Source organism: Archocentrus centrarchus, chromosome 12 (genome assembly GCF_007364275.1).
Source record: "Archocentrus centrarchus isolate MPI-CPG fArcCen1 chromosome 12, fArcCen1, whole genome shotgun sequence".
In the NCBI taxonomy this organism is placed as follows: Eukaryota; Metazoa; Chordata; class Actinopteri; order Cichliformes; family Cichlidae; genus Archocentrus; species Archocentrus centrarchus.
The window spans coordinates 24056845-24080349 of NC_044357.1; the positions used below are offsets into that span (position 1 = coordinate 24056845).

The 23505-nt window shown below is 42.6% G+C and overlaps 1 protein-coding gene across 4 annotated transcripts in view; it reads right to left on the reverse strand.

The window, feature by feature from the left end:
• Positions 1–23505, reverse strand: part of wdr7 (WD repeat domain 7) — a 105869-nt gene that overhangs the window by 30051 nt on the left and 52313 nt on the right. For all 4 annotated transcript variants that reach the window (XM_030742688.1, XM_030742686.1, XM_030742687.1 and 1 more), the window contains exons 23-24: positions 7708–7935; positions 1379–1565 (exon numbers count right to left, since the gene is read on the reverse strand). In XM_030742688.1, coding sequence (XP_030598548.1) covers positions 1379–1565; positions 7708–7935 — 415 coding nt within the window. The remainder of the gene's footprint in view (positions 1–1378; positions 1566–7707; positions 7936–23505) is intronic.

Sequence of the window (23505 nt, forward strand, 5' to 3'; positions counted from 1 at the left end):
ACCAAGACTCGACACTTCTCCGGCTCTTATGTTGTGCATTTTGTTTGCATTTGAAGTTGTTTCTCAGCTCACTAAAGTCTGAAGGGTTCATCTCTACAGGAGCTGGAAACTGCAGGACAATCTGCTCGATGGTTTTCTGGATGGTAATTCTTAAGAGCCGCTTTAAGTGGGGCACAAAATGATAAATAAAATGAAGAAAAAGACAAATGTGTGCCCAGAGACGGAGGACTCTCGTGTCAGATCAACGCAGACATCGTTACATCATCATAATGTCTCGAAATCAGATTAGAGCCGAGCTTCCATAACTCACTGAGTTGGCTATATAATGTGTGTGTGTGCGTGTGTGTGCGTGTGTGTGCGTGTGCAAAAGAGAGTGGATGCATATGTTTGTATCTATAGGAAGACTGTCATCCGTACTCTGGAATCTGAGACACAGTAAATTAACAAACAGGAAGTGAGTGCACACAAATTATCTGTGTGTTAAGTCTCTGAAGAGAAGGAACGCAAATCCAGAACGCTGAATTTCCAGATGCAAAAGGGACTTTTATTCCCCAAACTAACTAGTTAATAATGTGAACAAAAAATCTGAACCAAATGGCACATTAGGACGACTAAGGGAGCAAAATCCAGAGAAAAAAAGTCAAAATTTTCAGGATTAAAGAGGGTAAATTTATGATTGAAAAAGAAAAAAAAAAAACTGGCTAATTTCTGAGAAAAAAAAAAATGGCATTTTTATGAGAAAAAAGGGAAATTTCCAAAGGGAAAAAACCCCAAATTTACAAGATAAAACAGGAAAATGTAAAATCTTTCAAAGAAATTTAAAGATCTTTGTATACAGACCGCTTCCATTTTAGCTTCTTCCTACTTTAGCTGCTGTCGCGGTGTGAAACAAACTGGAAACAGATGGAAACATCACCATTCTTCACATGTAAACCAATCAGGTGGCTAATTGGTGATGAAAGACCTATTAGTATTTTCACATTAAAATACTGACAGGTCTGCCTCACAGGTGAAACACCAACATCTACTGCAGCCTGCATGAAACAACACGGTGAGAACCCAGGGTGACCTTTCTGCAGGACACTGCAGACCCACACCAACAACATCCACTAACACACTGTTTAGGACTCTTGTGTATATGCAGGCGAACTCTGGGAGGTTCTGAACTCTTTATAAAATCTCCTTCACACGTTTCCTCGACCACGTGACGTTTTCCGTCAGGTAGAGAGAGCAGGAAGAGACGCTGGAGTCTCACTCCAAACTCGTTTACATTTTATAAACGTATCCTCTCAGCAGCTTCTGCCTCATATGAAACACAGCGGGCTGATTTTTTAAAAAAAGGCAGCAGTTTCTGTTTAAGTGGCTGGCGGTGACTCACTTGGCGAGCTGCTTCTCGGCATCGGCGCACAGCTCCAGCAGTCCCATGAGCACCGCCGACACGTCCATGTAAGGCTCCCACACGGTGAAGCCTCGACCAATCAGATCGATGGCGGTGCGGCGGATGGTGCTGTGGGCAGGCAGCTTGGGGCTGGGAGGCTGCAGCAGCAGGAAGGTCAGGGCCTTACCTGCAGAGAGAGAAACGAATCAGAGGCTTTTATCAGAAAACAGCAGGAGCGCGATATCAGTCTGTGAGGGTTCAGCATTCAATAACACTAAAAATACACAGTCCCTTTCCTAGTCTGCCATTTTTGTCAATTTAAAGACATCATTACAAGCTTTCATGATCCTATCAGCTTTGAAAAGCAGCTCAAAGCTGCCATGGGAGCGATAGGAAACAAAGGATGGACAACAAGAAGTCGCATCTTCTCATTAAGAAAAAAACCCAATAAGTCCTGATATTTTTGTGAGAATATGGTCCAACACACACACACACACACACACACACACACACAGGATAAAGACAGCAAGCGGGATGGAGGTCACTTCATAGCTGACCTGACATTTGAGCCAGTCTGTGGGGACGGACTGACCATTAAGACTCCAGAAAACCCCCCCCCCCCCCCCCCCCCCCCCCAAAAAACGCTCTCCTTCCACCTCCCTCTGTCCCCCCCCCACCTCACATCTGTCTGTCTCTCGTTGCTGGTCTCACCCACCTATCTCTGCAGCCAGAGGTCCAAAGATAACACCCAACAAAAAGGATTTCATTTGTTTCATCCTCTTTTTGGAGTATCACACATTTAGTTTTCATTTTCTCGACTGTGAAGCTGAAAATCTGCCTTTTGTGTGCTTTTCTGCTGCCGCCTCAGAAATCAATACGACTCTTTGTGCATTTTCACTTGAAATGCAAAAGCTAAACAGGCATAAAATGAAGAAACGTACAATATAAAACAGATGATTTACTTTAGTTATAATCCTGCGGTGGCTCTAAAGGTCCTCCGGTCTCCAGACGCACTCTGCTAATCGCATCACCAGGATCTCCTGGCATTTCATCATCAGCCTGCCTTAAATGGCAAACCCCCTTCCTTATTGGTTTATGTCTACACACACACAACCTATGGATGGGACTATGAAAGATACGGCGAGAGGTTAACCGTGTAAACATCGCTGTCGTATACTGGCAGTGACAGCGCGGGCTAATGTTGTTAGCTGGTATGGTTAAGATTCAGGCTTTATGTTGACCCGTGAACTCTGCACTTTGAAGGCTCCATGTCAGCTTCATGGCCACCATCACGTTTCTCTGGAGCCAGACGTGACCGTGTTTGGACGAGAGGGTGAGATGAGAGCGAGCAGACTGATAAAATACCAGAGTATCATTCACCAAACTTAAACTGCTTTTTTGTGCTCTACCTCATTTTTATTTTATTTTTCTTCTACTCGATTATGGAAAAAAAATCATAATCAATCTTATTTTGGTCATTATTAAATCACGATTATAGATGTTAATAAATAATGGATTTATTCACTTTAATTTTTGTAGATTTTGAACTTTAATTCAGGTAAATTAAATAAATGAAGCAGCACATCGTAGATCTGCACAATCTGTTTTCTCTGTAAAGTGCCCTTATGTTATAGTGCGCTGTGGTTTTATGTAAATGAATACTGTAACATTGTGTATTATTAATGTAACAGCCCAACTACAGAAAGCTCTATATGAAGCACATCAGCTTTATGCTGTATTAGAACTACACCAAACTGCGCCACCCCTCCAAAATAAAATGTAAATAAATAGGCCTGGTGGAGTCTGAATTTGGACTTCTAATGGAGGGGAAATAGAAAACTGGATCCACTGAACTGGACCTCATTTTACTCCTTTTAGAGCATTTTTAGTTCAATTACTTGGCTTTTAATTAGAACTTCCCATGTGGACGCGGCCAAAACGTTAACGTTGGGGTTTCAAAATGTATAATCCTGAGAACCAGTGGGTGACATCACAGTGGTTATGTGTCTTTTATTTTCTTCCTTACCCAAATCAGGGTCCTTATCCAATTTATAATTACCAGTTAACCGAACAGCGCGTCCGAGGGAGGAAGCTGGAATACCCAAAGAAAACCCATAAACCCAGCAGCTTCGTGCTGTGAGGCAACAGTGCTAACCACCTCATCATCATCTTTTACAACACCCCAAACACAATATGAAGGTTCAGTTTAGTGACTTGAATTAGCTGAAATGAAGCCGATCAGACAGCAAATGCTCCCCAAGTCGGCACGCACATCAGTTAAAGAGGCCACGCCCCAATAATGCAAACTTGAAATCCAAACAGTTGGCTTAAAAAAAAAAACAAAAAAAAAAAAAAACACCCCACCCACCCCCGTACATTTTTCATGAAGGGGGAACTCCCCATAAAGACCATCAGCCTGTAAACATGTTCATTTCTGTGCTGAAGGCTTTTTAGTGTGGGGACTGAGTCACTGTTGGAGCCTCAAGTGGCCACAAGAGGAACTGCAGCTTTTCTTTTTTTTAAGATGCCGCTCAATAAAAACAATCAAGCATGCAGATCAGATGTGCACTTTGACCCTCAGCTGGTGATCAACACAAAGCAAACACCAACATACTCACAAACCATGGACTATAAATATCAGCAGAAACGTGGGGCTCCGTGACCTCTGACCTCCATTTAGTGATCTTTACAAATCATAGCCACACAGAAATCAATTACACTTCAGTTTCTGCCTTTTTTAAACGCCTCCATGAATGTTCAATATCAGCTTTTTTCATTCATATTTAGAGTTTTATTCCAATGGAAATCTGCGAAAAGCTTAAATACACGGAAAAAAATGTCTGACAACAAGAAAAATGATAGCTTACCCCTTTAAAATGTTTCTGGAAGATTTGGGATGCTTACAAACAAAAAAAGCATTTACAGTCTTTAAGCAGGCTAACTGCTTTAATTTTAGTGTGAATACATCAGAACAGAGAGCCGGGGGACCGATTCTCTTCCACCGATGCAAAATAGGCTTTAGGGGTCATGAGGTCAAAGTTCATCAGTATGAGCAGTGACTGTGGGTGGGTGGGGTGTGAGCATAACAAACCCTATGGGAGCCCACTCTGACCACAGAGCCACAGTTGCTCTTCGACGCCTCATTATTTTACTTTTATTTCTTCGCAGGACAATTAAAGACGGCCGTTAACGGTCAACGCTGTAATTGGCCGGATCGAGATTCAAATTTACAGCCCCTCCCCCCGCCGCGACTGAAGGCCCTGACTCAGGGTTCATTTCTCACAGTGGACATCTTTGTTTAAAGGCAGCACCGGGCGCCCAAATGAACCGATAGCTATTGACAAAGCATCAGTCGGCCATAATGAGCTGTTAGTTAGGGCAGTAAACATGTCACATTAACACACAGAGGATGATTAGAGGAAGAGGACAGAGGAGGAAGGAGGGAAGAAGGAAGGAAGGCAGGAAGAAGGTGGGAGAAGTAGAGTGTGTGAAATAGTGACAGATTGGTGACGTCTAAAATTTACCAGGCCGAAACGGGCGCTAACAGGCTTTGTGCTTTCTTTCCTCCATCTGCTAACTGCCCCTTCTCCCTCTCTTCCTCTGTTTGAGCTTAAATGAGAGGTGAAGGTAAATCAATGCTGGGGACTTAGTTAGTGGATGAGAGCTGGATCAGACTGGCTGCAGAGAGTGTGAGGGAGAGAGGAAAAAACAAGGCAAAAAGAGAGAGAGCGAAGATTTTACTGCGACAGAGATGCTGTGCAACATCTGCATGATTAAAGCAACATCTGGTGCTCCATACATGAAGAAAACCTGTGTAACTATTTGCCTCTTATTGGCAAGGGAGCTGCTGTACTGTCTATCATTATATTGCACAACCCTGTAGTCAGTCTCACCCCATATATACACCTGGTAACAACATACCTGCTGATACACACGATCAGGATATGACAGACATGCATTACGCAACTTTCCCTGTATTACTGCCAACATCTGGAAGGACTGGGACAAAGCTGATCATGACACTTCCCTGAGTCTCTCGGCTGGTTCAGCCTGTGGACTCATTTCTACGACATTCGTGCTGCCTCGCTCCCTCTTTAGCTTTCTCAAACGTCCAGCCAACCTGCACATTTACTCTGCGGGATCAAATCTGACCCGGAGCAATCTTTCTGATAGCTAACACTAGCGTGCTTGCTAACACATGAATTAAAAAGTGCTGGGAAATAGCACAAGCTGAAATTGAGAGAACAGTTGTACAATTTTGAGTTAAAAAAAAAAAGTAGGCAAATTTACAAGGAAAAAAAATCTGGAGAATGTGAGGAAAAAATGTCAAATTTACAGAAAAAAAAAAATTCATGAGGTTAAAAACCCCTCAAATTTATGAGAATAAAAATATTGTATTCACAAAGGAAATATTAGCACACTTATGTCAAAAATATTGGCAAATTTACAAAAAGAAAACTGTTTAATTTGTGTTAAAAGAACCAAATTCATGAGCAGAATAACTGAAATTTACAACAACAAAAAAAAGAAAAATTGGCAAATATATCCAAGAATGACTGTCAGCACAGAGCAAAGATATTACTGAATATCCCTCTATAATATTTATGTTGATGTTCTAATAAGATTTAGAGTGACTGACCTCTGACCTTAACCCTGACACCCGAAGGGTTTTTAAAAATGACTTTTTGCCAGTTATTTGTTGCTTTTTTGTCATAAATTTACATCTTTGATCTTGAAAGCCCCCCCCCACCTGTTTCCCTCTAAAGTGCTGTTGAAGAAACTCGGTCATATTTCTTGTAACCGATTGAGAGCAGCAGAAACTTTTCTGCCTTGCATTACCTGCTTCTCCCTGTTAAACGTCCTACAACACAAAGTAAAACTCAATTTCCAATCAGCTCTCATGAATGTTTGAAAATGTCACGGATCAGACTGAGTGGGCCTCAGAGGGACTCGGGACATTCTGACATTTACTGCGAGCTTTTTATTGTCCAGAGACCGTACACGCCGATGTACAGTTTGTTTCTCCTGTCCTGCCCAACAGCACCCCCCCCTTCCCACGTCCATCCATCCCTCCATCCTTAAGCTCAATCTCCCCCTACATCTCCCCCCTCACCCTATGAAAACATCAATCTATACTACAGGCTACTGTACCCTCCCACTCTCTAGGTGGACAGCTCTCATTCATCACACACTGCGCTGTACACCAACACCACCGATCCATCTTTCAATTTCATAACAGAGGGGGAGAGGATGGGGGGGGGCAAAAAAACAACCTGAATGAGAGCAGGAAGGAGGAGGAGGAGGAAAACAGATGAGAAAGAAGAGAAAGCGTATATGAACTGTGTGTTCACTGTCTAAGATTCATGTATAAATAACCTGGTTAATTATGACCATAAAATATTTTAAAATAGAAGAATATGTGCACAGGTGCACCTGCACCCATGTGGCATTTAATTACAGTCTACCAGTTATCAGCTACATCTGATCTTAAACAGGATTCCTGCAACGTCTTAAAAATCTAAATGCTTACTATAAGGACCGGCAGACCACTTCCTGTGTCTGCGCACCTTCTAATCAAAACCACAACACCCTAATAATTAATATCTTCTGCTTGCTAGCTTTAATTTAAAAAAAAAAAAGTGTTTTCAGGGTCTCTAGTTGTGAAGTTGGGCTCCGGGGAATCAATTAAATCTGGAGTTGTTTTCATCTCATGACACGGATTTAAGGTTTCATGTGTGTGTGTGTGTGTGTGTGTGTGTGTGTGTGTGTGTCCACACAGGTGAGCAGACCTCTGTGTCCAGCTACGAAGCATCACGCTCCACAGCCTATCGGTGAGAGTGCAGGCAGTGTCGCCAGGCAGACGCCCCCCCCTCCCCCAGAGGCGGCCAATCAGAGCACGGGAGCAGTGGGACGGAAGAGCAGCTCTGCTTAGTGCAGGTTTGATGCCCACCAAGGTCCAGCGCTGCAGGCACAGCGTGGCACATGGGATGGGCTCGCCGAGTGTGTGTGGAAGTCAGTGCCAAGCTCCTTAAGGTGTCAAGCTTGGCAGGTGAAAATCAATTCCATCTCTCCTCACCTCTAATCCAGCACTGAAGTTTCTACTTTGTCAGTTGTGGAGTTGATGTTCAGAAGGCGTCTTTAGGGTGTTTATCATTTTAGTTTAGTCAGTGAGATGTTTTTAAAATAGGATGTTAAAGAGAACCAATTAAACCTAATGATATAATAATAAAATTGTGATGCTGGTGTGTTTTGGAGCATTTTAGTGGAATTAGCTGACATGATAACCGGGTTATCACGCCCGTGTTTGCACAGTGTGTTTCTGGACTTACACGTGTGTCTGGCCAGGGAGTAGTTGGACGACCCTCCGCTGGTCAGTCCGAAACCTTCGGGCGCCTGCCCACCGGCTCGAGCCCGGCCCGAGCCCTTCGGGGGTTCGATCTCTGCGCCGAATTCGGCCCCGATGACTCCCAGCAGGACGATGGCGGTGGCCTGTTTACGGCGCTCCTCGTAAGAGTTGGAGATCTTCTTGGCGTTTGGTGGGAGGTTGGACAGACAACCTTGAGAGAGAAACAGATTCATGTTAGCTTGCTGTACTGGTGTTTGTGTATGTTTGCATTGATATTTGGCCACGCAGAGTGAAGGATTTGGGGTATGCAGTATATGTAGGCATCCTTGTGTGTCGTCCTCCGAAAGAAAAAAGAAACCCAACAGTGTGTAGCCCAATGGGCATGATGCCCTGTGCAAACAGCAGGCTGACTGTTTGAAAAGTGGCCTGAACTGAACAGAGATCAGTATCTGAGCTCACTCAGAAGAGGAAGAAATGCAAACATTTTATCAAAGATCTACAAAAACAGCATGAGAAGCCCAAAGAGTGGCTGCATTGGACAGTTCACTGTTCTTAATCACTCGAGTGCATCTATTATGACTTCTGGGTTCACACTAAAGGATCAACGCCACAAACATGAGCAAGAGTTGTTTTTGACACTGCCCCCTGGTGATGGTAAACAGCTACAACATGTAGACGGTGATCTGCAAAGCTGGCATTCCCTGTATCCACGTCGGTGTGGTCTTACTTCACTTGGTTTTCCTCTTTAGTTCATACAATGACAAAGAGTATAAAAGGCGGACGCAGCCACCCGGTTGAGGGATGGAGGCGACTAAAACCGCACACTTGTCAGTTGTTATCTGATGAATTATCCCCTGGATAATTCTTCTTTGTGACACTTAAAATAAGCCCTTGTTTTAAGTATATGTTTTCCCATAGACTTTAGAACCAGACGTCTTTTTGGAACCACAGTATCGCCCCCTGGTGTCCATTAAAAATACTGCAGGTTTAAGGCACTTCTGCATCGGCTTCACTTCTCAGACCTGAAAGCTATGTCCATCTTTAATACTGTCTGAAAACTAAGCAATCTAATCAGTAAAGACAGAGAGAGATGCACTAAAAGCTCTCGAAAACACCAGTCAGGATTAAAATCGTTTGTTTGAGCTACTGTTAAACTTTCTTTGTTTTAAATTGTAGTTAATGACTCTGAATCTTAGTTTGACCAAATAATTCTAACTGAAACTTCTCTGGGCAAAAACCTACAAGCTTCAAGGCTTTACAAGCAACCGAACTGAACTGCAGCCATATAAATAAAACGTAATCAGGAGAACCAGAAAACACATTGATTTTAAACTCGCCTTTTCGTGCACTGTATTGGATGTTTATTTTGAAAGATCTGTAGATGATTTATATGCTTTTATTTTCTGACACTTGCAGAGCTGAGTGTGAGGGATTTTTTTTTTTTTTTTTAACTTTTTCATTTCTTTCTTTCTTTTCACACTGAAAGGTGGTTTGAAAAAAAAGGGGGTGGGGGGTGGGTGGAGGCCTGAGTCTCCAGTGAGCCGATAACAACTGAACAGGCACACGTCTATTGTCCTGGCATTAATCATCACACACACACACACACACACACACACACACGTCTCATTGTTACGCTGAAAGCCTTTAGTCACAGTGCAAACACATTTACACACAGACGGTTGTGTTCACAGATCTCTGGAAGGATTTTGGACACGTGCAACAGTAGATCTGTGTGTGTGTGTCCTTTTATTGTGTTCATCAACATGACCCTCTTAAAATAACCTCCTTTGTGAGTGCGTGTGCGACAGGGTCTGCACAGTGAGGAAGCTCTGAGCGCGAGTGTGTACATGTGAGATAAAAGTGTGTGTATCACAGTAGGAGATGAGAGCTCCTTACACACTTTGGATCAAAGCCCCAATAAGGACTACATAAAAAGTGTGTGTGTGTGCGTGTGTGTGTGTGTTGATCCACACACACGCCTTCCCACAAACCACCCTGTGATTTCTAATTCTTATTTTTCTCTCTCTCTGGATGAGTGAGCACAGCATTGTTATGGATTTGTATTGCAGGGTGAACAAGCACTCAGTCACAATGAACACACACACACACACACACACACACACACACACACACACACACACACACACACACACACACACACACACACACACACACACACACACACACACACAGGGCAGGGTGAGCGAGCACACTTGGTTTGATGAACAGAAAGAGAGCAAGAGGGCTAGACACCACTGGGTCTACTTCCTGCTCATGTTCCTTTACCACATTATTACAGGTGTTCCACAGGGATCCACACTTGGGCCTCATTTTTTTTTTTTTCCACAAACATCATCTTGCTACTCACAACGAATGTACATTTTTACAGGTGACTCCATTTTAAACACCACTGGCTCTTTCAGAAGTCTCTCATTAAACATAAGCTTGTTATAAACCAAACATGGACAAAATCCAGCATCTTGATGCAACCTCAGAAGAACCTCCTAAAAGAAAACTAAACAAACCTACAAATTCATAAAAAGCTTCAGAGTGAACCAGTTCTCCACTTGCTGCAGGTTCTGGTTGGTGTGATCCTCCAGAACTGAACAAGGACTACCATCACCAGTTCTAGTCCAGGATGGCAGAGGTGGAGCTGCTCTCAGGGAACCACAACAACAGCGACCTGATGAGGCTAACCGTAGGAAGCCACAAGAAGGGAAGGGGCCCATGCTAACTGGTCAGAAGCCACCAAACTTTCAAAATAAAAAAGTGTGAGGGTTGTCCCATAAGTAAACTGAAATACTCAGCGTTTAATGTTTACGTCTTTGTATTGTATAAACTGTAATCCACATATAATGAACAGAGATCAGCTGATATGGGTTTTACAATGCCAGCAATGATTGTATCCAAATTTAAACATTAAAAACATGTTATGGCAGATAGACTGTTGTTCACCGCTTTCCTTCGTTCTTAATTATTTATATATATTTTAACGTGTTTAGAGCCAGTATATAAAATATACTGATACAGATAATCGAACCATACCAAATACTGAGTATCATCAGTGCCTTTACACGATCAAACTGGCTAAGTAAACCACAGCCTTCACAGGTGTTACCTGTACATGAGACTCACCTGGACTAAAGGTGGATATGAGAGTCACCGTTGCTGTATTTTGACTATATGTTAAACATGATTTTCTATCCCCATCGTGTTTCTTCTTTGGTCCCTTTTTTTCTGAGCTCGACCCCCTTCCTCCCCGCCTCCAATATTTCCATACTATATCTTGATGCTCTTTATAATGAGATTGCTTTAGGCCAGCTGTCATTTGGAAGAAGGCCCAGCGGCCAGCTCTGATAAATGGATTACAGATGGCATCCATCCCCCGGGCCAGACTGGGCCAGTAGATAACAGAATTAGAGATAGACTCCCAACCAGAATCACTAAAAAGTTCAGGTTAACAGAGAGGAAAGTGAAAGTAAAGACAGAGAGACAGATGGGGGACAAAATAAAGGCATTTAGTAAAGTTTTTATAGGCTGGTCAGAACAACCAAGCATGCATCCTTGGTAGTTCTTAGGTAGTAAGATTTCGCTCGTGTTTTCCAAAGCCCAACAAAATACTCCTGGAAGTCAAGAAAAAGTTTTTTTGTTGTTTCTCGGCAATAACCAAGTTGCTTTTAGCCATCATCTACTTGAAGAGTGTCTCAGTGCTCTTCATCCTTGAATCAGAGAAACAAAGGCACCTCTTTCCAACAGGTTACAAACTTTTTCATCCAGATACTCCAAGCTGGACAAACAGCAAAACATAAGGAGAGTGTGAAGGAACTGTCTACAAAGTTCAACACTGGAAACACTAAAATTTTAGAAAAAATACATATAACATGCAAGCAGATCATTTCACGCATCACTGCTTTTCTTTATTTAACATATCTGCTATTTTATACTACCAGAATCACCTTAAATACAATAATCATACAATAATCAGGTGGCTGCAACCAACTGGCACCACAGCAGACAAGAAAATATAAAGGAAAGACAATTATCATCAAACATTGTGTCTACAGTAAAGAAAATAGTCCACTTCTTATCCAGGTCTGGGTTGCCGGACTTCCTGTTCCCAAACAGTGAGGCATTCCCAAGCCAACCAGGAAACGTAATCTCTCCAGCATGTTATGGATTCACCTCGAGATCTCCCTCCACAGTGGGCATGCTCAAAACCCAGGCATCATGCATGGAGGTGTACTGGCAGCAATTTGTCTCTTGAATGGTCAATCTCCCTGAATTTCCTTGCACCAAAATTACAAAAGTCCATGCAGTGTGGGTGACTGACAGGGCAAATCATGTGTGGGGTGGCTGTGGCTCAGGCAGTAGAGCAGGTCATCTACTAATTGGAAGGTTGGTGTTTCGATCCCTGACAGCTTCAGTCTGCTTGCCAGACTATCCTTGGACAAGATACTGAACCCCAAGTTTTACTTCAGTCTACATCAAGAAAACCCGTCAGGACTCTCCTGACACCACCAACAATCAGAAATGGACTACAAGTTTTGGCTGCTGTGACACATTAACTAAAAAAAAAAGACAAAGTCGATCTTATGGTAAATGGACTGGCTCTTATATCGCGCTTTTCTACTCTAGCTGAGCTCTCAAAGCGCTTTATACCACACGTTTGCATTTAGCCTTCACACACATTCGTACTCCAACAGTTGGATCAGAGAGCAACTTGCGGTTCAGTATCTTGCCCAGACTGGAGCAGCCAGGAATCGAACCACCAACCTTCCAATTAGTAGATGACCTGCTCTACCTCCTGAGCCACAGCCACCCATGTCTTTTATATATATTACATATATGTAAATTTTTTGAGCCCTTTCAGTCTGAAGAAGCACTTCAGTATATTACTATGATTCAGATTTTTACAGCGTTGTAATTTATTTACTTGTATTTAATTGAACTGATTTTTGAGGATTTCTGTTCCTTATTTAAACCATTTTGTTCACGGTTTTGGCTGCTGTGACAACTTTTGGAATAAATGAAGTATATCTTATTTCCTTTTACTTGATCTCCAGCCTATTCCTGTTGGTTATATTCTTCCTGTCTAATCCAGCCACATGCAGAGCAGGGGAACAGCCACTGGATGCTCACATCTCTCGGGACTTTCAAGGAAACATGAGTCGCTCAAAGAAATATTAAACACCTCCATGCGGATGAGATCACAGAGGCTCAGCAGGTCGAACTAACAGGTGAACAGGTTTTTGAACAAATACCTAATGTGCCTGTACGCATGAAAGTAACAAGATGATAATGAGGAGCTTTGATTTGACATCTTAAAACTGCTAAAAACGCCCCCCTTTGATAATCTGAGGCTTGCAGGCCGGTGAGATGTGAGGCAGCATCACTTCCTGTCCTGTGTGTACCTGCTGCCTCGGTCTCTTCCCGCGTGGACGGGCTGATTGATTTTTGAAGCCTATCGATCCGCTTCCTTTGCAACCGGCAGATCTATTATAATGACATTGTATCTAAATCCTATTTGTTGGCCAAGCTGCTCCCAAACATAACCCAATAAACTAAAGAGGGGGCGGACGAGCTCCCCTCTGTGCACGCCTCCGCTCAGCTAAATCTTCATAAAAAACAGAAATGGATTGGGATAAAAAGCCTTTCTGGCTGAAATGACATTATCCATAAAGGAAGGAATCTATTTAAAAAAGGGCAGGATGGTGTAATGCAACAACCTGTGGAGTCCATGCAGTTAAATTATGGACGTGTCATAAAAAGGAGAGCTGAAATGTCACAGAGCATTAAAAAAAAAAAAAAAAAAAAAGGCTGTAACCTTTAAGATGCAGTTTTTACAATGATAAGAAGAAATATCAACAAAATGCGTTTGCTGTTAATTTTATTTCACTATATTTAAACAGTGTTTTTGAATGTGCTGTGAGGACTGAGCTCAGTTCGTTTCTCTTTTGACAACTGAAATTTTTTTTAAATGATAGATGACTGAATCCACGGGCATAAAATTAAAAGCTCTAAAAACATCATTTTAAATAAAATTTATGAACAAACTGGAAAAGAAATTTACATCGAAAGAGAGAAAGTGAAGAGAAGAGATATGGAAGATTTAAGGAAGGAAGGAAGGAAGGAAGGAAGGAAGGAAGGAAGGACCAAAAAAGAAAGGAAGGAAGAAAGGAAAAAAAAGAAGAGGAAGAAAGAAAGAAGGAAGGAAGGAAGAATGAAAAAAAGACCAAAGGAAGGAAGGAAGGACCAAAAAAAGAAAGGAAGGAAGGAAGGAAGGAAGAATGAAAAAAAGACCAAAGGAAGGAAAGAAGGAAGGACCAAAAAAAGAAAGGAAGGAAGGAAGGAAAAAAAAGGAGAGGAAGAAAGAAAGAAGATGGAAGGAAGGATGGAGACGAAAGGACAGACAAAAGAAAGAAAGACCAAAAACGAAGAGAGGAAGAAAGAAGGAAGGAAAGATGAAAGGATGAAAGAAAGAAAACCAAAGAAAGGAAGGAAAGAAGGAACAAAAAAAAGGAGAAAGAAAGATGGATGGATGGATGGAAGAAAGAGGGAAGAAAGGAAAGACCAAGGAAGGAAGGATGGAGGAGTTATCTGATTCACTTCATATTGAAAACAGGCTGCAGACAGAAAATAACAGCCTTTGATTATCAGTTCCATTTATAAACAGATGAATTAATTGATCATGTTTTCCAAAATAAAAGAGCGTCACTGATCGATCAGACGTCCGCGGTGCTGACTGTGTTTTAAAGAAAACCGTTACAGTGAAACTAAAACCTCAGTCTGCAAATTCAACGACACATTTATAACACAGTCAAATATTGTTATTCAGCTACGACAGCATTTAATAACCAATAATATTTACTATAATTGTGTGACATGTTTTCTGCAGTGTGTTTAAACGTGATATACTGAGATCAATAAATAAGTTGTGTTTTTATTATTGTATATTTTTGGCACTCAAAGCTACAACCTTCCCATCCGTGCCTCCTACAGCTGCCGCTGCTGCAGCCCCACAATCTTCCCATCATGCACCTCAGCTCTGCCTCCATTGGTAATCAATGGGAGACTGGTAAAACCTGATCACCAGGGACTGAGGGAGGGGATCAATAGCAGCAGGAAACTGATGTGAGAACGAAGGAGGGGAGGAGGAGAAAGTGAACGACAGGTTGTGGGAGAAAAGAACTCGAAACAAACTGCCGAGCACGGCCTTGAGCTTTACGTTTCTCTCCGGGAAGAAGAAACTTCCATAAAACAAAGAACTCCCGGCTCGTGAGGAGGGAGGAGAGGGGCGGCTGTCCTTAGAGCAAATGTCAGGAGACAGAAATTCTGGGCAAAATAATTGAAAACACAATTAAGTTGATAGAGAAAAAAGATCAGAGTCCAGAAACCAACCAGCCCGAGTCCATCTGAAGGTTAAGTGTATTTTATTTACCGTCTTAAGACAGAGACGGGACGGCTATCTGCGCTCACCGCGAATGCTCGGTTTCAATTAGACGAGAGTACGGGAGGAGGGTCAGCGGGGACTCTGTATGAGATACCGCTAACAAACTGGATTCAGGTTTATTAGAGGAGGAGAGCAGACCCGAACCAATCTGTGCTGATCATCCATCAGTTTTTACACTTTTATTTCCTAAATGGTTCAAATTCCCTCCAGAACAGCCCTGTGATCACAGCAAAGGGCTTCACAGCATCAGCACATGGAGACCCTGCATTCCCCTTCCCCCGGGGGAATTATTCTCACTGGCATGTATGAAAATTTGTAATTTTTTCTTTTCTCCAAAACCTAAGGTTAAGGTTGGGGTCATCACTAGTGATGAACTCTTGATTTAAAGCATCCTGGGCTGACATAAGCAGGCTTCACCCATTGCTGCTTATTTGCTTACCGTGGGAGAAAACCAGAGCTCGTGGAGGAAACCAGCGCAAGAAAAGGCCTACCTGAGTTTGAACCCGAGACCCTCTCGCTCTGCGGAAACAGTGCCGCCAAATGACAGCTGCACTAGTAAACAATCTTTGCTCTTATTCTGAAAGTCATGCTGGTATCTGGCAGCTCGTGTTTCTCTGCCACCCGACTCACATGCTGCTGATGAATGTAGCAGCAGACACTGGAGCTTCCTGAAGGAAAACAGCGCAAGATGCTTCCTACCTGGGTTTGCATCTTCATTCTTCCTGTGGGGGTTCGCCAATTAACAAAGCGTGTGTGATTTTAGCACTTTAATCAATTTTTTGAGCATTTTTGTAGCCATTATTTTAATAGGACATTGGAGAACATGTAGAGAGGGTAACCCTCAAACCCAGGTCCCTGCAGTCTTTCAGCACATGGTCACGAGCTCCACCTGTGAGCTACAGCAGCGCCCCAACGTTAGCACGTTAGCACGTTACGGTCACCATCATTTAGCACCTACAACCACATCACATCAGTCTGATGGATAGGGCTGAGCTGGGCGTGGCCTGTATAACTTTATCATGGTTATTCCCAGCATTTCGGACACTATACTGCTTCCTCAGCAGAAATGAAGGACGGATGCAGAGCAAACACATGGAGGAGGGGGTCTTTTGTTCCTCCCCTCCATCACATTAACTTCTCTGCACTTCATATTTCAGTCATACTGTATGAAATTATAGTTTGGAAATGCTGAGAGCCCGAGGTCTTATTTTTTTATCCTCCATTATCAGTTATGTGTTTGTTTTGCAGTTTAATTAACCATCCGACAGGTTTTTAATACAGCTCATACTTTCGGTGCTCTGCGGCTGTCACTTTCAAGCTGTTAATGGCGCGGCCTGAAAAATGAGTCTGGATGTTAATTTCACTAATGCAGAGACAGTGGACGGCCTCCGCTGCACGACGTCTTCATAAAGGAGGAATTATTTTTTATTAAAGCCACCGTGCCGTAGTCACACTCTCCTCTCGCTCGCAGATGAATCAAAGCCATCTGACAGAATTAGATTTCAGCTTTGCCAAATGAAAAGCGTCACAAGGGTGAAAGCTGTGGGAGGTATTTATGGACAAAACTGGCTTAAGCTTTAAATGTTCTGAATATTCAAAATGAAAATGTTCAAAATTCATTAATGCTGTTAGGAAGAACAAATTAGATTTTAAATGAGCCTGGATACCAAATATTTCCTGTTAAATGGTCAAAGATTGCAACTTTTGTGCATCAAGATGGTGATAAAACAGCTATAAGACAGAACCAGTCTGCTACCAGTCTGCAACTGAGTGGGGTCAAGCTGGCAACTACATGCATCCCGTGATCACACAGCGATTAACTAACAAATCCATGAAAAATCACAAATCTGTTGCCAACTACATTAACAGAAATTCCCAGTCAGTCCAGCCAGAACTTCACAGATTGGAAACAGAAATTAGTGACGTAGTTGCTGCAGGATGGTGCAGCTCCCCCTGCTGGCTCCGTTTGTTTCTCACACCATCAGCCCGGCACAATTTTCACTTTCACTCTGAAATTCTTGCTTTAATTCAACAATTAAAACATAACAGCGAGTTAAACAGCTTTTTATGATTAAAAATATCACAACGTATAAACATATGGCTACTCTGTCACTCAAAATAAAATCAATCCAAGTACTTCCTTAGCTGAGAATTGTTTAGTTTTCTATGTCAATAATGTTACTAAAAACAAATCCCATCACTGCTGGGTTGTCTATCAGAGAGCTCGATGGCTGCTGGACTGCAGAGAAATGGAGCAGAAATAACAGAAGCTTGATGACAGATTTACAGTTTGTTGTGTCGAGTCTGAAGTGTCGGATCAATTCAAGACGTCTGACAGTTAATCCGACCTGATTACACACAACGAGCAGATGTGAGCGGCCAGGAGACAAATTATCTGGGAACATCTGAACACAACATTTTGCTAAACTCAATCACTGCCAACGGTGGTGGAAGCAGGAAGATGAAGGCGGGGCGAGTGAATGTGAAAGAAATGGAAAAAAACACAGATGAGACCACGAAGAGGAGACAAAAGCATGGATGAAAAAGCGACTGTGCCCCAAAGAGAGGCAACAAAAAGTTAAAGTCAAAGTTTTTCTCACAAATAAAAGCCAGAAAAAAATGGCTTTAAATTGATTTGAGAGGGAAAAGAATTACAATCACTCATTCAGATAATTCAAAAACAATTTACTGATTTTTAGCTCTCTCTAAAATTAAAAACAGCACAGTTTTAGTGAGTTAAATAATTCAGAAGTAGAAACATGTCTGAAAAAAATAGTTTGAGAAGCAAAATGATCATTTTCAGGACTGTAAGGATTTCAAGGGCAAAAACTAATACTTGTTTTAGTGTGTTGCAAAATTAAAGCAGAAATCTACAAAGTTTTTAAATCTATAATCAGTTTTTGGTTGTAATTAATTTCAAACTTAGCAGGCTTCTGGCTGGCTAAACCCATTTTCCTGATGATACAAACGTCATGAGATTCATATATCATGATTGCACAAAGTAACCATGTGAGGCGAGTACTGATCCGTATCATTCACTCCGGGTATAGCAAGGTCCCCAAAACAGCGAGTGTTAGCAGCTAATGCGGCTAACTTTACTTCATTTGCTTCACTCTGCGCTCACATCAGCTCTATTTTAATTCACAAAAAAAACTGTTCTTATTTACATCCTTTACTGTTTCTACTGCCACACAACTGGCTAGCATCTGCCTTATACTTTACTACACAACACACCAACTATACACTCCAAACGTGCTAATGTCACAAATATCTCAAATTTCTAAACTCGCCATTGATAACACCATCTCTGTCTCGCCGTTGCTCCCACAACTTTCACCTATTCCAACCGAACGCCACACGCTGTCATATACACCACACCAGCCAATTTTTTGGTTGGCTGGTGTGGTGTATTTTTCCACCAATGGGAAAGGGTACATGATGACGTGTTTTTTTTCTTGCACACACTGTCTGCTTGCAAATATCCCATTTTTAATGTTTCTTTCTGCACCAAACACCAAACACACATCAACACTATTCTCAGGAAAAAGCGTGGCATAAATTATCGATCATAAGTCTGGTTTTACTGAGAATGGATGAAGCATCCATTCTTGCTGCATAAGGAAAAGGGAGTCATTTTCACAACTCTTTTGAGACAATTTATGATTTTTGATTTTTTTTTAGCTTTGTCTCTAAATGGGCAGTCACTGCTGCACACAAGCAGCTGAAACCAGTTTACAAGCTGACTCCTGTGAATACTGACTGTCAAAATCACTCATCCTCTCCTCCTCCATCCCTCCCTTCATCTACATATGGGGCCATTTCCATATAATCCGATTACACTTGGTGTGCTGTCTGTTTCTGTGATGAGCGTAGGACCTCATCCTCTCAGGTGAAGCTTCATACTGATCAATCTGACCAGTAATACCATTCGAATCTGCCCATAGGGCCAAAAACACCACTAGGCCTCGCTCTCTCCATCCTGGCTGAAGTGAAGGTCCTAAAAATCTGCTGCAACTTAAAAATATTTTAATCACTGATATTGTACATCTCACCCCGCCCAGCTTGTTTCAGGGCTATTACAAGATTTTTATGATATCATTACGAACCGTCTCACATCAGTGAGTTCATGACTTTCTCCGGACAATACCGGGAAACATAACAATACTGTTTATCCCCCAAAAATCCAATACTACTCAAACGGCAGACTGTTGAAGATCTGAACATAATCCCAATGCAATCAACTTCAATAGCAGATTTTTTTAATCACTCGATCCATCCTCAGTTTTTCAGCAGGGTACATACCAAGCTCTCAAACAGTCTCATGCAGCCTTCTTTCCACCCAAATCCAGACTTTGCTGCTGAGCTCCAACTGGAGTTCTTACCTTAGTGGAAGGAGTCTGAGTTACTGTAAAGGTGCAAAATGTTTGACTGGATAAAATAATCCAAGCTCCACAGAAAGAAGCTCAAACTAAACCACAAAAAAAGGGTTGCAAATATAAACGACTGTGATTCAGGAGGTAAAGAGAAGCTCCCCCAGTCTGCACTCTGACATTTTTGGGAAAGACACTGAACCCCGAAGTTGTCCCCAAAAACAAGTAAGTAGGGTAGGTTGTGTTTTGTTTTTGGGCGCTCGTCAGCTCGGCTCCACCACCAGATCGGAGGTCGGCGGACTCGAGTGAGCGATGGAAAGCCGAAGTCGAGAGCCAACTGTTAGGTACCGCCAAAAACAGAAGAAACCCCGAGCAGACAAAGACGACTGCAGGAAACTGAAGAGTGCGCCCGCGGGTCACACAGACACACAACTTCAAAGACAGAAAGATGCCAATCACTAATTTGGACACACACACACACACACAAAAAAAAGACAAGACGGTCAGTCACTTCCATCAGTCTCCATGACCCCACATCTGTGGTCAGACCATGAGCTCACTGCTTGCCTGTAACACACACACACACACACACACACACACACCCACCCACACACACACACACACACACACACCCACCCACCCACCCCAAGGCCAGCGCTTCATCTTTGTGACACAGTCATAAACCCTGACACACATACACAGAGACAGTCACACACACTCGCCGCCCATTCGACCATCAGACAGTTAGGGGTATGCGTGAAGGTGGGAGAGGGGGTGTGTTTCATACTGTAACCAAACTTGTGGGACTGCATTACACCAGTCCCATACTTTATACTCTTATGGCTTTACTACTACTAATATATTCCATTTAACCATATCGCTGTACCCTGAAATAAACCTGCTATAATGTACAAACAGCAGTGAACAACTCTTCACTGCTCCCTTTAAATAAACCCCAGCAGCAGGTTTCAGACGCCCAATGATCTCGTGGTATTTGCACCGTACCTCTCCTGGCTTTACACCACATTCTGTAGTACTCTGTTAGATATCACAGTTTCTGCTCCACAGCCAGCAGAAATACATTCCTGTACATTATTAATATTTGGACTACCTGTAATACAATAATATCCTCATACACCAGCTGGGTCCATCACTGCGCAGCACAGAAGGGACACAATCATCTGAAACAATCAGCGCGTTCAGAGCATTTATCTCCCCATAAGTTTAATCTGTTCTGAGGCGAAATGTGATCTGACCCAAATGACCTCCAGGCTCGGCTATTAGATTATCCAGGGAGGCTGACGTTTCAGCTAACCCAATCAAAACCGGACTAATGATGCCGAGAGGTGAGGGTCAACCTGACCTTTCACCTCTGACCTCGATCACCGCTGCTGCGGACCCCTCAAAATGGTAAGTGGACAGAAATCCCTCCATACGCCCTGCATTTTCCTGACCTTCCCTCCGCAGAATCAAACCCATATAAATATTTTACAATAATAATGTAAGATCAGTTGCATAATGTGAAAACTCTTCATTTAATTTTACTGAAAGACTGACTGGGAGGAGTCAGCAGGACAAACGTGCCTGGCAGCACAGTGAAAGTGGTTCAGTGTGTGAGGGATGGGGGGTACTGGGGCTGAGTCCACCAGCGACCTCTGACCTCCCTGGGGTCATCCCCTCCATCAAAGTCTGTAGGTGAGCTGCTTTCTCAGTTAGTGGAGGCAGACTTCCCTCTAGTGTAGAAACAAATGACTGTTCCACACTAATGTGAAGGTAACAGAGCAAAACCAAGACAAGAGAAACCGCAGGACCCGAACCATCAAATCCTCACAGAGGCCAGAAACAGCTTCAGAGTCTCTCAAATCCATGCCAGGTGACCATGCAGTGTGTGTAACCTTTAATTATAATTTTTATTTATAACGATATTTATAAAAACAGTAGTAATGTCAAAGAAATCAGTGAATCAAAAAATTGTTAATTTTTATCTAATTTTTCTAATCATAAGCAAGATTTGGTAACATTAACCAGCAACCGCCCGCCCGCGTCACATGATATTCTATACTTGGATAAGATGGAGATACTGAATCATACAATAAATCACTGCATTTTTAAAGGTTGATAATTATCTCCAGTAGAATTCATAGTTGGGGATTGGAATGAAAAAGCCATCTGTCCTGCAGCGTACCTGCAGCGTACCTGCAGCGTACCTGCCCATGAACCAAAGCAGGTGGACTCCACTGGGTCCGGATATACTCTGAAGGGTGACTTCCACTTGACAGATTTGACAGTGGGACCGATGTTTTTTGTGAGATCATCTGGGCTGCAGTCATTCAGGAAGTAGCCATGGCCCAGAGTGCTGCTTTACTGTTTCCTACGTAATACGGTGAAGTGAACAAGTTCCTGTGTTTATAACGACAACTTCACTCTGTTTAGATTCCCTGATATCTTTTCCCACCAAAATGTCATCAGAGATTTCATGAAGAGTGTGTGTGTGTGTGTGTGTGTGTGTGTGTGTGTGTGGAGGAGGAGGCTGTGGATCCTAATGACATCCCCTGACACTGCAATGGACATAATTACAGGTTTGTGTGTGTGTAGGTGTGTGTGTGTGGCTTTGCAGCTCTGGCACAAAGCAAGAAATGTTCTCACCTGCACATCCTGATGTGTGTGCATGTATGTGCGTGTTTGTGTGTCAGCAGACTGATGTGATGAGTCTATCGCCGTGGAAACAGCCTGCAGCCGAGTGATTTTGCTGCTGTAGACATCTCTGTCTTCTCCCCTTTGTCTCGTCCACTCGCTCTTTTTCCCCTTCACTCGTTTCATTTCATTTTCCCAACTCACATTTTCATCTGACCAAAAAAAAAAAAAAAAAAAAAAAAAAAGGCAAAAACCTGGAATTCCCACAACAGCTTAAACAAATTATGTCCAGTGTGGATCGAGTGGATCTCTAATGCCTCTCCTGGATGCTCGTACCACACATAAGTATATACACAAGTCATCCCTGTGAGGCTCAGGCTTCAGTCTGCTTTAAACAGTCGACAAGGCGCTCTGCTCCGAGCAAAGAAACGCACTGCCGATGCAACCTGACAGACTCAAAACCCGTGAATTCCTGCAGTAAATGTGACAACTGTGGAAACAGGAAGTGTAGTTTAATGCTACAGCAAAACCTGCTTTTAGCCAGCCTTTAAGGTGAAGCAGCAGGCATCATTTTTCACACTTATAAGTGCATCTTAGTTCATGGTGATGATACTGTATAGGAAATTTAGTACAGTTCCAAAAACCACAGAAGGAAACACAAAGAGGAGAAAGTTGTTCCTCCACAGAAGAGTCAGGCTCAGACTGCTCTGTGTTCGAGGGGCCTGCTAATAGATTTAATCCTGCAGAGACTGAATGAAAACGCAAAAAAACACTGCTGTCAATAGGAGAAAAATGAGCTGTGAGAAATGATAAATTTCAGACACATCTGTGATATTGACTGGCCTGAGAGAAGGATGGAGGGAAGAGGAAGGAAGGTGGTGCAAGAGACAGTAAGACGGTGTGAGGGACTGTGGTGATTTTTGCATTATTACAGCACTGAATTAAAATTAAATATTTAAATAATGAGTCAGTTCTGCTTTTGTTTTTCTGTGATTGTGGATGCTGAGTTATGGAAATATTGCTGCCATTACAATTAAAAAAATAGAAATGCTTTAAATGTGTTTATTTAAGAGTGGAGCAGCTTCCTGTGAGCGCGTCGGTCAAAGTTAAACATTCGGGGAAATGTGAGAAAGATAAATGGACTGGAAAATGTGAGTGTATGTTTTCCTACAGGTGTGAGTCGGTTCATGCAGAGAAGTGCTTCTCACCTTACTGTGAGAGTGTGTATGTGTGTGCGCGCACACTACAGTAAACTGCTTTTAACACCGTGCAGGTCACAGTACACGAGTACTCCACGCAGGCCGTGGGGCGCTGATGCTTAACCTAC